We start from the raw sequence: 16,438 nt of genomic DNA, 5'->3' as shown, positions 1-16,438 counted from the left end.
CGGGAAGAACGTGTGCCTGCATCCTCATGGTGGCCCTTTGAGGCTGTGCCTGCCTTGTTTGGTCTCTCCTGAATCCCCCAGGTGCTTTGAGAGGCCGGCTGCACAGGGCTCATTTTTGACCTTTTGCTGGACTGTGCTGCTCTGCCTGCTGACCCTCATCCTTTAGGTTTCAGCTCAGCACCAGGTCCTCAGGAAGGTGCCTCCCTGCCCTGCCACTGTGTCCCCTAGCATCTGCCCTTTTCCCTCCAGAACTATCCATGGCCAGTGACTAGCCAGCCATCTGGATGTTCACTGGGGCAGTGATTCTCTGCCCTCAGCTGGAGCCCAGGAGGCATGAAGGGCTGGCTCTGTGTTGTTCACCAGGTGCCTGTGCACAGGGCAGACACCTCCGTCCCAAAGTGGAGTGCTGTCTTGTCTTGCAGGGTGAACCCTCACCAGCACACTTTTACTGAGCAGGTGCGGCGTCTGGTGCATTGCGATGCCCACGGTGACCAAGGCTTCGAAGGGCTCGGGGTCTAGTGGGCTGGAGCAGTGAGCACGAACAGGATCCCGTGTGAGGAGTGCTTTATCAGAGGTATTTGCAGCCGCCCTGGGAGCACAGAGGAGGGACAGGAAATTCTGGGGAGGTGGGTGGGCAGGGAGTGTGGGCATTGTCAGGACGATGGAGGAACTGCTGTATTCTGATCATTTGTTTATGAATGTATCTGCTCCCCTGGGCCGACTGCTCCCACTATGATGTGATGCACTGCTGTTACTTGGGTATCCTGAGTCTCAGCAAAGGGCCTAGAGCCCAGTAGGTGCACAGACAATGTAAGTTGCATGACAATCCAGATGAATTTGTGCAGATAAACACCTGGCTCATTGATCTGCTCTTGTCTGGCAAATCCATGTGAAATGGCTCCAGATGTTATTTCCAAAGTTCTTTCCAGAACAATTGGAGGTGGTGAGACTCCCACCCTGAGGCCAAGCCCAGCCCCACCGTGGGGTTGACTCCCACCGGGGAACTGAGCTCAGCCGTCCCATCAGACTTGCCCCATCCAGAGAAGTGGCAACACGACAGAATCTTCCAGAAGCTCCCAAAGGGGAAGGAGGCCCCCAGGTCAAATTTCATCTGAGTAATTTCTGGTCGGTGGTGGTTATCCGATGGGAAGCAGCACTTCCCTGCCTCTAAATTCTGCTCCTCTGTTGCAATACAAAGCCTTTCTCAGCCGCCTCCACACTGACTTTACTCTTGGATTTTGCCTGAAATCCTTCCTGTTTTCTAACTCTGTGGCTGGGAAGAAGGCCTGGACCCCTCCCAGATGTTTCTCAACGGTCTGGGTTGTCAGGATTTGGGGTTTCTGCATGCCAGGGACGTCTGGGATGTGTTAGTTGATTGTGCTGGTGGATTTTGATTCTTAATACTCACTGAGTAATGTAGCCAAGCATTTGTTTTGCAAATCCAAGTATTTGTTTTGCAGTAACTGGATTCCAGTAACTGGAATTTTATGTTAAGTTGTGGGGTTGTTTTCTGTCGGTTTATTCAGATGGATATAATGCTGCTCTCTGGGTGTGCAAGGTCTGCCTAGGTGTGGCAGGGGGACAAGGCCAAGTGGCAACTTCTGATTCCACATCCTCGAAGCCAGGGAAGAGGCAGTGCTGTGCTTCACGGAGCGCACGTGGGTATCGGCTACCCTGGGACACTAGCAGGCTTGAAGTGTTTAGAAATGTGAGGAGCGGCCGGGCGCGGTGGCTCACGCCTGTAATCCCAGCACTTTGGGAGGCTGAGGTGGGCGGATCACTAGGTCGAGAGATCGAGACCATCCTGGATAACATGGTGAAACCCCATCTCTACTAAAAAAAAATACAAAAAATTAGCGGACGTGGTGGCAGGCGCCTGTAGTCCCAGCTACTCGGGAGGCTGAGGCAGGAGAATGGCATGAACCCGGGAGGCAGAGCTTGCAGTGAGCCGAGATTGCGCCACTGCACTCCAGCCTGGGCAACAGAGTGAGACACTGTCTCAAAAAAAAAAAAAAAGAAATGTGAGGAGCTCTTTTCCAGAGGATGGGGTCAAAGCCTGGCCTCTGCATGAGTCAGCCAGATGGCCCCTAACTTATTTATATTCTTTCTTGTAGAGATGGGGGTCTTACTGTTGCCCAGGCTGTTTTCCAACTCACAACCTCAAATAAGCCTGCCAACTTCGCCTCCCAAAGTGCTGGGAATTCAGGCGTCGGCCGCTGTGCCTGGCCCCAATGATAATTTTTCGAGAAAAGAAAATCATTACATGGAAAGAATGAGAGAGAAAGAGTAAAACTGAATATCTGGGGATGAAAACTTCAAGAGATTTTAGGGGCTGTTGTCTTGAAGTGTGGTTCAGTGTTCTTGGGCAGATCTGGCGTGGGGAGGTGAGGATCTGTGAAGAGAGTGAGAACAGCAAATAGATAAGAGCATGGAGATGGCCGCCCTCTGACATCAGCGGAGGGACCATGCAGCGACATCGAATCCTACCTGTGCCACACGGGCACACAGAGACGGCTGCTCTGGCTCAAATGGGAGCATCTTGAGCCTTATCCCCATTCCTGAGTTCATGTTCAACAGAGGATGGTCTGGAGGGTTTAACTTCCCTTTTAGGAGGCACCTGGCTGAGGAAATGGTGCTGTGGGAGGCAGTCTGGGTGCAGCCAAGAGTCTTGGGGTCTCCGCAACCCCGGTCGACCTGCCACAAAGGCCTGTGCAAATACTGGAGTTTGTGAGAGTGACTATCTTGGTTGACTGATTCTTGATTGATTGATTATTGATTGTTGACTGATTCTTGATTGATTGATTATTGATTGGTTGATGCCCTCAACAATTAATTTTATAGTGCCTTTTGGGTGCTGGCCTCCCTGAGGCTGTTTGACCCAGCTCCCTGTCACCTTCTTACCCATTTGCTGCTATTTTTCTTCTTGTCCCTTCAGACTTTTCTTGACCCCTGATACAGAAATGAGTGTGGAACCCTCCCTCTGCCTTTAGGCTCCCTCTGCACCTTCCTGGAGTTACTTTCCTGTACCTCATGTCATCCTGATTGAATCTACGGTTCCTGTTGATTTTCCTTTCCTCTTGCACTGCAGTGTACATTCATGAATGTTTTCTGTGTTCCCAATTGTATCCAGGCCCAGATCAGTTTCTGCCCTGTTGTAGGTTTCCAGGACATATTTATAGGGTTACAAAATGTTTCAGCTCTGGGTATTAATGAATACCGGTGGAACTAATGAGGGAATAAAAGGCAGAAGTATTTAGTTTGGTGAGTATTAACTTGTGGTTAACTTTGCATCTTTACAAACATCTGGTTTGTTGGAGGTGGTGAAGATCCCTGCAGGTGAGCTCTTCCCCTTCCCTTTCCCGATGAGACTTATCTGAGGCTTGCCCTGTGGGTGGCTTTTTCGGGTAAAGATTGGTAATGACACCTTTCCTCTAGGTTTCTTTTGTCAAGCATGGGGCTGCAGGATGCTGTGGCTGGTAGCCCTGGTAAGATGAGTGTGATTTGAAACGGGGCTTGTGGAGACCATCCAGGAAAACAGCACAGCAGGGTTTCTATTGCAAGGTTGGACATTCTTGTCGTCAGTCAACATTGGCCAGGCTCCAGTAGGACCATAGAATTGGCACACCCCATGACACTGTGAAGGAAAAAGAGCCTGTGTAAGTACACCAGGCTGAACTGGGATACAATACATGAGCTAGATTTTTGTTTGTTTGTTTGTTTTTGAGATGGAGTTTTGCTCTTGTTGCCCAGGCTAGAGTGCAATGCTGTGGTCTCGGCTCACTGCAACCTCCGCCTCCCAGGTTCAAGTGATTCTCCTGCCTCAGCTTCCCAAGTAGCTGGGATTACAGGTGCCCACCACCACACCCGGCTAATTTTTGCAGTTTTAGTAGAGGTGGGGTCTCACCATGTTGGCCAGGCTGGTCTTGAACTCCTGACCTCAGATGATCCACCCACCTCGGCCTCCTAAAGTGCTGGGATTATAGCCTTGAGCCACTGCACCTGACCCACATGAGCTAGATTTTTATTTGTGTGTGTTTGTGTATCTTCACAGGAAATCATTTTAGCCATTGCTCTTGTCAGTGTAGTAGGAGGAGGATGGACCTGGCCCATCTCCTTAGGTGCTGCCGCATGTGTAGATGGGGCATTCGCAGGGTAGGGGATGCTGTTTACTGAGTTGGAGCCAGGAGCCGGGCACAGTCATTGTGGGTGTAGATGGGGTAGAGGCAGGATGTGGGGATGCTGCAGCTCACTGAGTTGAGATGGGGTCCTGATAGTCACTGCAGGTGTAGATAAGGCGGAGGCAGGATGGGAAGATGCTGCTCACTGAGTTGAGATGGGGTCCTGGCAGTCACTGCAAGTTTAGACGGGACAGAGGTAGGATGTGAGGACTCTGCTCACTGAGTTGAGATGGGGTCCTGGCAGTCACTGCAAGTGTAGATGGGAGCCTGGCAGAGTCAGGGATGGGCTGCTCCACAGGAAGCTGTGGCCCTGGACAGTTGCACCCTATTTCTGTTCCTCAGTGCCGTGATCTTTACAATTTGTACATTAGAGTAGTTAATCTCTAGGATTTTCTCTTTCTTAATAGACTATATAGAGACCACTCCACAAATAGACAATTTCATAGTGTTCTCTAGTAATAATTCACATATGTCATACACTTTTGCATTTTGATCCCTTTGTGTACATGCTACCTGGAGACAACAAGGTATTCCCTTTACATAGATTATGTAAGTAATCATGCATCACAGTGATGTGACGTTTTGGTAGAGGTGTTCTTTCTTTGGCTTATTTCTGGGGAAGCAGTAGAGCATGGTGGAGCTGAGGTGGATGGTGGAGACAGCCTGCCAGCATTCCTGCTCTGCCTCTTTCTGCTTAGAGTCATTGTGAGGAATAGCAGGGTAAATACACATGAAACACAAACACTGAGGAGCTCCAGAAAGTGTTCAATGGTGTCAGTAATGACGATGATGATGATGATGTTGTTAGTGATGGTGATGAGGGTGACAATGGTATGCCGATAATGATGTTGTAATTGATGGTGATGACGGTAACGATGATGGTGATGGTGGATGGTGGCGTAATTGATGATGATGGTATATTAGTGATGATGGTGTTGATGGGGATGGTGATGATGATGGTATGATGTTGGTGAAGATGGTGATGGTGAAGATGATCATGATGGTGATGGTGAGTGGTGATGGTGTAATTGATGGAGATGATGATGGTGATGGTGTGGTTGATGGTGACAGCGGCACTAGTGATTATGTAGACATGATGATGGTGATGGTGACGATGTTGATGAATGGTGACAATGATGGTGATGATGATGGTGATGACAGTAATGATAGTGCTGTGACTGGTGATGGTGATAGTGGTAGTGTAGTTGATGGTGATAGTAACAATGGCAATGGTAACGATTGTGATGATGATGCTGATCATAATGATACTGATGGTGATGATAGATGGAGAAGGGTTAGGGGCATATTCTGTGATGCAGGCCAGTATTTCTACCATTCCTTTTCTGGCTCATCCTTGGACTTTCAGGTCCCTGACTTTCACATTTTAACCTCCTATTTACATGCAAATTTCATGTGTGGTTAAGTTGAAAGAAAACATTTCATGTTTTAAAAACTGTTATGTTAACATGTAAGGGCCCTGTTATCTCTACTCTTGGAACTTTAAGTAAGGGAAAGAAAAGATAGAAATGACATTGAGCAATGGGGTTAAGTGTCCAGTTGTGGTTTTTCTTACACTGCTCAAAACCTTGCTGGTGTGCTCATACCATCAGTTAGGACTCTGAGGCAATCCGTTCTCACTACATGTCACTGAGTTCCCTTGGGTGGCCTAACATGGTCCAGTTGCCACTGATATCCCAAACTGGTTGTATTTCACAGAGGACAGAGGAAGGCTCTGTTATGGGTGAGTCTCGGCATTCTGGAGTTGAGTAGATTCGGCCCCAAAAGTTACAAGTTTTGTGGGACTTGGTCCCTGGAAGAAGGAAGATCCAGGGAGGATCCAGGGTCAGGCCACGCATAAATGCTCCCCATTTGAGAGATGGTTTTCTGGGATCTAATAGTGGAATCAGCGAGACTATCATGGAATTAGACAGGATGGCACAGAATAAAGAAGCGCTGCAACAAGAGAGACAGCTGTAGGGAAGGCCTAAAGGAGATGAGAGTTGAGAAAGGAAGCAAGGAGAAAGGAGAAAAGAAGCAAGGAGAAAGCTGAGAAAGGAGAAAAGAAGCAAGGAGAAAGCTGAGAAAGGAGACCAGAGGGAAAATGGGATGAAGGGAGTTTTGTAAGAAAGATTTGGTAATGGGTTATTCCACACGGTTAACCCAACATTATTAAGCACCTGCTAGGAGAGAAAGATGAGACTTTTGTGTCCTGTCTTTGAGTCTGACAGAGTCAGCAATACACTAAGTGATTACAGAAAAAAGTTTGGAGATAGATGGGCAGGTCGGTAGGTGTGTGTTTTTTGCTTTGGGCCAGATGCAGTATTAGGACTCCAGGAGAACATGGTAGTTATTTAAAACTAACAAGGCAACAATGGGATCATGGGGTCGAGCAGTGAATGTGACTGCCTTGTCTGGCGGTCCCCCGCTGTGGGTCAGTCACTCCCCTCCTGCCTTGTGGAGCCTGTTACTGGGACACAGAGAGGCTGGCAAACTTGACAATTGATGCTAGGAGAAGCAGAGGGTGACTCACAGGCTTGTTTATAACTTGGTCAATATGTGTCAAGTGTATAAAAGATTCTGACAACCCTGTAAGACAGTGGCCTGGATTCCCAAGGCTCGTGGAGACGTGAAGAATAGCAGTTCCAAGACAACATATAAAAATGTTGGGCGTTTGCAAGCCAGACAGCTCTGTGCTGTAACTGCTGTAGCGGGAGTCAGGATTCCTAAACATGAGTCTGGAAACCTCGTCTGACAAGGGAACTGATGTGTGGTTTGCAGACTGTCAGCTGTGGAGCTGAGTGTTCAGGCAAAGCCATGAGAAGGGGCCTGCCACACACCAGCTCAGATGCCGGAGGGTAAGCTGGGCTGGAGGAGGGACAGGCTCCTTACAGGAAAATGCTTTCGGTGGCGCCTACTTGCATGGAATGTCATTGACTCTCACTTGAGATATTTCAGCTTTTCAGTTTTGCAAGTTGATGGATGAAAAGTGATGTCTCCTTTTTATTATGTTTTTCATTCATCTGGTGATTACATGAGGTTGAACATCTAAAAAGATACAGAAAAGCTGCCTGCAGCATTTCTGTTTACTTAGCAAAGCAGCCTTTCAAATCCTTTGCTCATTGCTTATTTAATAATTAGATTATTTTAGGGCGTGGTGAGGTGGCTTATGCTTGTAATCCCAGCATTTTGGGACGCCGAGGCAGGAGAATCGATTGAAACCGGGAGTTCGAGACCAGCCTAGGCATCAAAACAAGACCCCATTTCTACAAAAAATTTAAAAATCGGCCTGCACAGTGGCACGCGCCAGTGGTCCCAGCTACTCTAGAGGCTGAGGCAGGAGGATTGCTTGCACCTGGAAATTTGAGGCTGCAGTGAGCTGTGATCATGCCACTGCACTCCAGCCTGGGTGACAGAGTGAGACCTCATCTCTAAAAAGAAAAAAAAAAATAAATAACATTTTGAAAATTAATAAATTTAAAAATCATTTTTTTAAATTTCTAAGACTTCACTATATTATGAATACTAAATCTTATCTGTGATATTAGGCAGAACTTTTGCCAATTTCTGATGACATTTGTCCTCAGAAAAGGTCAGTTTCTTATCTTTCCACTTTGTGCATTGCAAACATTCCAGTCAGTTGCTTGTCTAAGTTTGTTTGTGGCCTGTTTGTCACACAAAAGTTGTAATGTTTGGTTTGTTCACATCTACTCATCTTTTCATTTAGTTCATACTCTTGTTCCTTGTTTTAGAATGCCTGCCCTTCTCCAAGGTCACAAAGATATTCTCTGATATTTATTCTAATATTCATTTCAGCTTTTCCAATTCCGAATCAGTTCCATGATTGATGCATCTAAAATTCATGGTATTTCTGTTATTATTATGATGATGTTTTTCATGGAGTAACCAGTGTTCCCAGTTTTATTGTCTGGCTCCTCCTTTCTTTCTGAGTTGTGATGTGTCTCTCCAGTGTCATTTTCTCTCCTATGGATGAGGACACCGCATAAGTCCGTCTGTCACAAAGTTTATTTCATACAATACAGAGCGCTGTATATCTGTTAGTCTTGCCTTTTATAAGAACTCTCACATGTGAAATAGTTTAAGATCATAATTTTTCAATAGCTACCTAATATTTTGTTTGTATATATATGTTATTTTATCTTTTTATTGCTTAGGTAAACTTTTCTTTTCATGGCAGAGAGGAATCTTGGCTATCACCCTGTTCTACTCCTAATTACAGAAGGGGAAATGGGTGCCAGAGGGGACATGACTGGCATGGATCCTTGGAGAGGGGCTGGAGTGAGCATGTGAGTTCAGACTCCTGAGGTCCCTGGACACCTGCTCCTGGTCCTGGTGTGTAGCTCATGGTGGATGTTTGCTTTAGTGGGCTCATGCATGTGGAGCCCCAGTTTTTGCACCAGGCACAGAAGAGCCTTTGCACACCAGCTCACTGGCTGTTCCAGTCCAGCTCTGGGAGGTGGGCTCTGCCCACGTAGAGCTGGGCTGGCAGCTGGTGTCACTGCTTAACCTGCTCTGTCACCCAGGGCAGGCAGCTTCTGCTCTGTGCTGCAGTTTGCTATTCGTACAACGGAGTGAGAATGTGCCTTTCTCCCTGGTCCCCATGGGAACAGGTGGAACAAGGCGTCTAAAGTACATGGAGCTTCGTGGAAGGCACCGTAGCAGCCAATAACGGGGCTGCATGGGTGGAGCCTCTCCCAGCCAGCAGGGCATGTGTCTTCTGCAGGGGGAGGTGCGGCGGCCGGCGGGCTCCGGGCAGTGTGCCTGGGCCCCGGTTCTGCAGCCCGAGTTCTACAGGTTCTTCCTGTGGGTCCAGCTCCATGCTCAGAGGGGGAGGTTCCAGAGGCTGAGGCATTTTCCTTCTCTTGCTTCGTTCACAGGAGTGGGAAGGTCTGCGCCAGAAGCCCCTGGGAGAATTCACTTACCTTTCTGTTGGTCAAAATTGGGTCCTTACCCCATTCTGAGAGCCTCAGGCAAGGAGAATGAACAGGGTTGCCCTCGGGCTGCGGGTCTCGGGCACCCACTGCTAGGGTCCTAGAAGACCCTAAAGGGCTCCTGTCAGTGTGGTTTGTATTCATCACGATTTACCCTATTAGAAATGGGAAACTGATGAGTATTTAAAATATTTAAGCCAGTTAAAAACAATGGTAATGAACCAATTATATGTTAAAATGAACATATGCTTAATAAAAAATAACTGTATGTTTCAAAACAACAAAATGAGAGGAGGGGCATTTTTTTTTGTGATTCTGTTACGCAGCCTTAATCAAGAGGCTGGTTCCCCCTGCGTGCAGTCTTCTGCAATGTTTGGTTTGAAGCATTGAAAACAATCTAGCACCATAAACATATCTACTTGGAAAAGGAAGCATTTTAATAGGCTTTTCAGGCCATTGTAGATAATCCATTTTGATTCTACACCAGAACTCAAGTGACAGTTGCTTGAAGTTCAATTTCACTGTGGAATCTGAAATTGTATCAGTAGAGTTTTTCCTACTCTGTTTTATTAAAATCCACTGGCCTGTCTTGCACACCAAGTGTATCTTTTACCCGGTGTGGAACACCATGCACTGGACATTTGGAAATTATTGGTTCACTGACAATTTCGCAGAACTTCTAATTGTTGACATATTTGTTATACAATCTCAGGAAAATCCCCACATTTGTTAATATTATTGTTGATTTTAACAGAAATATCCTAGGAGTTGTTAGGCCCTGGTGACGGGTACAAGTCTTTTTTTTTTTTTTAAGACAGGGTCTTACTCTGTCACCCAGGGCATGATCTCGGCTCACTGCTACCTCTGCCTCCTGGGTTCAGGAGATTCATGTGCCTCAGCCTCCCAAGTAGCTGGGATTACAGACATGCATCATCATGCCCAGCTAATTTTTTGTATTTTTAGTAGAGATGGGGTTTGACTATGTTGGCCAGGCTAGTCTCAAACTCCTGACCTCAAGTGATCTGCCCACCTCAGCCTCCCAAAGTGTTGAGATTACACGCGTGAGCCACCACATCTGGCCTGGGTACTAGTCTTCTAAAATTCTAATTTTCACTTGAAATCTCAAATTTTGACATTGGTTTATGATGACAGACTCACTTCATTTTTGAGAAAATGACAAGCACTTGAGTCTGAATAACCACATTTTGTCTGCTAGGAGTTCTTTCAAATAAAAATGACATTCCCTGAGAAGGTGGCTGGTTTAGCTGCCAGCTCACACAAGTGCTATTCCAAAAAGGAGGCAGGTCTGCGTGGCTGAGGGTCAAAGTGACCTGTGGCCTCTTCTGGGCCTGTGTGCTTCAGAGATGGATTTTGGTGTGAAGTTCTTCTGCTGTTTTGGAGCCTCCCTTGTGGCCAGCACCTTCACAGCCCCAAATCCCTAAGTGGTGATCAGGTAATGAGGTCTCCACAGCGTGTGGGCCTGCTGGCTATGGGCTTCTGAAAGCAGACCTGGAACAGGTCAGGATTGGGACACAGTTGTCCAGCACATGAATCCTCAGTCTCATCCACAAACCCCAGTCTCACATTAGTAAAACAGGTGAAGATAGGTAGCTTCTTTCCAGGGTGTGGTGGAAATTTGGTAATACCCATGCAGTGCAAGCTTTTAGGTGCTGAGTGTATCAGCTGCCTGTCACTCCTGTTAGCGCTGCTATTGTGAGACCCTGGTCATGCACCACAGAGACGCTGTCGCTTGATGAGCTTGCAGCCCATCGGGAGAGATGGACACAGGGAGATCATCATGATGTGACAAGCCATGATGACCTGCCATGATGGGTCAGTGGCACAGAAGAGTGTGAATTCAGGAATGGAGGCAGCTGAGCTGGGCCCAGGAGGTGGGTGCAGGATGGCGTGAATGAGGAGCTGAGGTTGGTATGGGCAGGGTTAGGGCAGGCAGGGAGCTGTCTCCTGTGGGTGGCAGGATAGGAAGCTGGGCCTGGGCACTGTTAGATTCATATTTTGTAATATGTCAGAAAGGCAGAGAGAGTATGGGTGGATGAAAACAGTGAATTTGATGCGCAGACGGGCTGGAGTCCCACCTTCATGGACCACGGCTGCCCCCTTGGCTGAGTCACCCTTACAGTTTCTCCCTGAGAGGTGCTTATGAGGAGCAAGTGCAGTAACATACGGGAAAGTATCTCGTATACTGCCTGGTGCGGTGCTGACCAGAGCTGGGCCACAGATAGATTGACGGTGGACTTGCTACTCTGAGGATTACCCATGCTGCTGGCAATCGAATGTGAAGTCCTAGTCCAAACATATGTAAAACTTTGAGGGTCACTTTCTACATACCAGAAACAATGGCCCTGCCTCTCAGGATTGTAGTCTTGGCTCATGGGCAGTTTATATGATTTCACTATGATAATTGAATTTAATGATTTTGTCCTACAGTGCCGATGGCTGTCTGGTGGCCGAGTAGGCCACCCACCATGGATGTATCATACCAGTGCCACCCTTGCACTGACCAGGGCCATTTTTTTGTGTTGAGTTGGAATGTTGCATGACAAATGATTCCCAAAGTTAGTACCTTAGCATAACAGTAAGCATCTGTTATCTCCCACTGTGTCAATGATCAGAAATTTGGGACATAGGTGACTGAGCAGTTCTGGCTCAGGGTCTCTGGAGAGGCTGCACCATCTGAAGGCTTGGTTGGGGTTGGAGACCAGCTTCCGAGGTGGTGCACTTCTGTGGCTGGGAAGCTGGGGCCAGCTGTTGGTGGGAAGCCTCAGCTCCTCTCCATGGGGGCCTCTCCATAGGGCTGCTTGAGTGTCCTCACAACATGGCGTCTGGCTGTCCTCAGAATGAGTGATCCTGGAGACCAGGACAGAAGCCATGATGCCTTTTAGCCACAAAAGTCACACACCGTCCCCTCTGCCAGGTTGCACTGTCACACAGCCCAGCTGATTCACTGTGGGAGGGGGCTATACACCGACATGGGGGCCAAGAGATGAGGTCACCCAGGCCATCTGGAAGGCTAACCGCTGCATGATGTCGTGGTCTTGTGACATGCTGCTAAACGTGTGTGGGCAGAATTCTTTGCCTGACTCTCACTCAGCCAGAGGCCAGAGGCCTGCCCACTGCCCTTCTCCTTATCTCAGTCCTTTGTGCTGGCCTCTGCCAGGGACGGTTTCTGTCTGAACTTTTAATCTTGTGTGGAAGCCCCTTGTTTCCCAATGGCAAGTCTCTCTTGATTTGAAAATCACTGATCACCTTTGTGTGTTTTGCCCATTAGAAGGTGTAGGATAAATACATGACTTTGTGAATAATCTTACAAACCTCAAGGTATAGAACGACAATTCAGCAATTCAAAAACATAGATCATACAAAGATAACAACCTAGCTGTAACTACTGGAGTTCTAATAATTGCCATGCATGGGCAAGTGACCTTATCTGTTTCATCCTCATTCAACCCTACACAAACCTTTTTGACTTTGATACGTCATTGAAAACAGAGTGCAGGAGGGGGAGTCACAGGGTGTCGACACGCAGAGCTGGGATGTGGGGCCCCTCTCCCTGACTTCTGAGGCCTTGGTCTTCAGGTCCCACACACTTCTGCATGTGGACATTGCTTTCTAGTTTCAAAACAGGGTCCCTTGAAGGATTCCATTTGACCCATGATAGCTCCGTGGGAGGAAACAAAGACCCAGCTAGAGGGGCAGAGCCTGGATAGGAGGCTTTGGTCACTGTTCCCCAACCCAAGTCTCTTTCCTTTCTCCCACAGCTGTCCCTGTGAGCTGGCAAACTTGGGGGAAGGGAGGGCATGTACCCGACACTCCCTTGGAGCTGGCACAGGAGGCTGTGTTGGGATTATTAGGTGTTGCTGGTTCATTTCTCTTTCCCTGTCCTGCAAGGCCTGACTGCAGCATGCTCATGGTGCTCGTGGGGAGGTTTGTGCCTCATCATCACAGCTGCAGCCTCTGGGCAGAAGGGCCTGTGAAATCCACATTAGTTCCAGCTCCGCATTGCATTGTTAGGGCCTCCAAAGGGACACAGGACTCGAAGGGACACAGGACTCGAAGGGACACAGGACTTGCTCCGTTCTCACAGTGGCCCCTCTGGAAGGATTCTCCTATAGGAATTTAGACATGAATTTATTCTGACAGTCAGTTCTCAGGTTGGCAGGAAGTGGAAGCACTTCCGAAATCCAGATGCATGACTTTCTCACAAATTTAAAGGCTCCAATCCGGTCTTTCATGGACACTTTAAATTCTGATTCTTAAGGGGCATTTTCCGGTTTCTCTTCTTTTTTCAGGGATCAGTCATAATTTCTGGGCATACATGAATGCTTTCTGCTGCTGAAATTCACTATTCTTCTTTAGGGATCCAGTTTGGCTGGACGTACATACGCCTTGAAAAACCAATCTGCTCGTGACCCTGCTCCCAAGACATTCATACCTGAGCCACCTGAGCTGTTGCTAACAGACAACAGTTGTAACTCTGCTCTTGCACACCACGTCCTCACTGCCTTCTGTCCACACTGCCGTGTGTCATATGTAAAAATCTCCCTCGTGCCAGAGAGAGGCCACCTATGGGATCTTCAAGCCAGAGATTTTGAAGGATTGAGAGGGTTTGAAGATGTAAGAATTCTTGCTAGAGAGACTGCTCGACACACATTCTTTCTCTCTTTTTTTTTCCAGCCTGCAAGTATTCCTGCCACAAGAAATGTGAAGCCAAGGTAAGCATTCCATTGCTTTCCCGTGGGACTTTTTAAAGCTGACTTGGCCTTCACTGAATGATATGTGTGGAGGGGGCCTCTTTGGACTGCAGCCACGGAAAGAAAACTCTTTAGGAAAGCCAGGGCTGGGATACGGTGTATACCTTTCATCTCAAGGATAAACCAAAGAGCTTTGAAATCCACGATTTTAATTATGGAAAATAATTCTTAAGAATTTGATTTCAGATAAGAATTCAACAGTTGTCCCCTGGCCACATCAATGGCTCCTTCTCAGTGGCGCACGGTCCCTGGTTTCTCACTGCCTTGTCATACTGCCTCTCAGCGGAGAGAGGGCAGGAGCAGGGATATCCAGGGCATTCCCCTGGCCTGGGGACTTTTCTGCTTCATTTTGGAGATAGTTGTGCATAGATGGATTGGGGTTTTCAGCTGCCACGGAAACCTGGGAACCCTGGAGTAAGGTTTAGTGATGTTCACTGATGTTTGTGAGTCTCTGGAGAGGTTAAATTGCCCGAAGGCCCCTATGACCAAAGGAGGCCTGGCTATGTCCTGTTGGGCTTAGGGTTTTGGTGAGTGGGGAAGTGAGGTGGCCTGGAAGTGCCGTGTGGGAAGTGACAGACACCCCAAGGAAGAAGCACATGGTTTTCTACCTTGTCTTGGTGCTCACACCTTCAGATCTCCTGGGGATGGTGGCTGTACTTACAGAATCCCCAGGTATGATTTGGGTTTGCAGTCAGGGTGTCAGCAGTGTTTTGCCCTATCTACTGTTTGGCCCTGCCTATGGGGGCTCCGTAGGTGTCCTGACAGGTTGTCTCCATGGCTGTAGGTCCAGGGAAGAGGAGTTTTAGAGTCTTGGGATTTTGCTACTGTTACAGACCTCATGGGTCAGCTGTTTTGATCATTTCCAGCCCTGCCTTGGGCTCCGAGTGGAAGGCTGTGCTGGAAGCTGACTTCACGTTACCATGAACTCACTGCGTGTGGGTCTGCTTTCCATGTGAGGACTAGGGGGGTTGGTTTCCCCGACACTCCCGATCTCAGGCATACACAAACACACACATGCATAAATACGCACATGTGCGTGCACATAAATACACATGCACACAAACACATTTGTGCTCACATGCACACATGCATATGTGTGCACACAAATACACACACACACACAAAGTTGGAAGAACTAGACTAGTATAGCTCTATTTCTTTTCTCCCAAGAGACTTTTTAAGTTTTCATTATGGAGAATGCTGAGCACATGCAGGAGCAGAGAGGATGGCACAGGGCCTTGCTGCCCGCTTCCTGAACCCCAGACCAGCAGCCCCTGTGACCTGGCCACACCTCCTTGCTGGCTGTCTCCTCCAGATGTCACGTGGGGTGCACTTCTCAGGACTCCTGGGGGCTGTGTGGAGTGCTTCTCCTCTTGCTTTCCACCCTGCTCTGGAGAGGGCTTCCCCTTTTCCAGAGGAGTAGGCGTTTCTTGTTCACACACTCTTAGGTGTAGCTGATTTCTGACCATGGTTTATTTGAGGTTTTTTGTCCACAGATAGGCTCCTTTCCTGGGGTGCTGTGCACCTTCAGTGGTGTGGGAGCAGTGCTTCTGAATGCAGTGGTGAGTGGAAAGATTGTACCTTTGGGGGAGCATTTCAGACTTGGAGAGCTTCCCCCTCCTCTAGGAGGACTGGGATGTGTTGTCCCTTAACCCTGTTGTGTGGTGCCTTTGTCCTCATTGCTTGCATCTCGGGTCAGCTGCAGAGTAGGAGGAGGGGGTGGGCTGCTTTTCCTGACTCTGTTGTGGGCCCAGCCACCTCTGAGCTGCAGCCGCAGAGATGAGCCTGCTGTTGTTCCTTCCATTTCTTAAATGAAGCCTGTCGCCGGCTGCTTAAGGGATTGAATTCTTTGGTTCAAAGTGTATTCCAAAATCCTTAACTATCACTGAATATGGAATTTCTAACGGCAACCATTGGCAGTTTGCTGAGGGATGGATAAGCTTCTATTCCTATCAGATCACAGTGCGGGGAAATATATCCATGTTCATTTTTTTTTTATAATACAGCTTTGAACCGCAGGGGAGAAAGCCACTGGCAATAACAAAGCACCTTCTCATTCCAAAAATATAATGCCATCGTTGTTGGGGATATGAGGGCCATAAATCCCCAGCTGCTCCTGCAGGGTACTCGGCTAAGGGAGCGGCTCGGTCTTCCAGGAACTGAATATGGCTGTGGCTTCTCCCACATTATTGCACTCGGCTTTTGAGTCCTTGATTACTGTGTTTACATATATCGCCCAGTGGGCTCCTTAGATGCTGCACTCAGATTGCTCAGGCAAGTATGAAGCCTTGGTTCAGCTAATAGGCTTTGTCTGGCATCAGACCCGAGACTGGGTGGTAGTGTGTGCTGTGTTAAACCCCCTCGATGGTGTTCCCCTCTGTGTGGGAGCACTTGCGCCTGTGTCTACAGGCTCCGCACATGCCCTGGAGCATGTGGCTGGTGTGTGGTGGTGCTAAAGGCCACAGCTGTTGATCTGCTGCTGTCAGTGACATTGTCACAGGCTCCTCCTGTCCAGGCCCTCAGAGCCCCTTCTGTGGCA

The 16,438-nt window shown here is 48.1% G+C and overlaps 1 protein-coding gene across 2 annotated transcripts in view; it reads left to right on the top strand.

Moving 5' to 3' along the window:
• The window catches only part of LOC129016816 (tensin-3-like), a 226,236-nt gene that overhangs the window by 14,939 nt on the left and 194,859 nt on the right, over positions 1 to 16,438 (top strand). For both annotated transcript variants that reach the window (XM_063656411.1, XM_063656412.1), the window contains exon 3: positions 13,823 to 13,860. In XM_063656411.1, the coding sequence (XP_063512481.1) occupies positions 13,823 to 13,860 (38 nt within the window). The remainder of the gene's footprint in view (positions 1 to 13,822; positions 13,861 to 16,438) is intronic.

Source organism: Pongo pygmaeus, chromosome 19 (genome assembly GCF_028885625.2).
Source record: "Pongo pygmaeus isolate AG05252 chromosome 19, NHGRI_mPonPyg2-v2.0_pri, whole genome shotgun sequence".
Classification (NCBI taxonomy): domain Eukaryota; kingdom Metazoa; phylum Chordata; class Mammalia; order Primates; family Hominidae; genus Pongo; species Pongo pygmaeus.
Note: the sequence above shows the minus strand (reverse complement) of the source record. Positions and strands in the feature narration are given on the sequence as shown.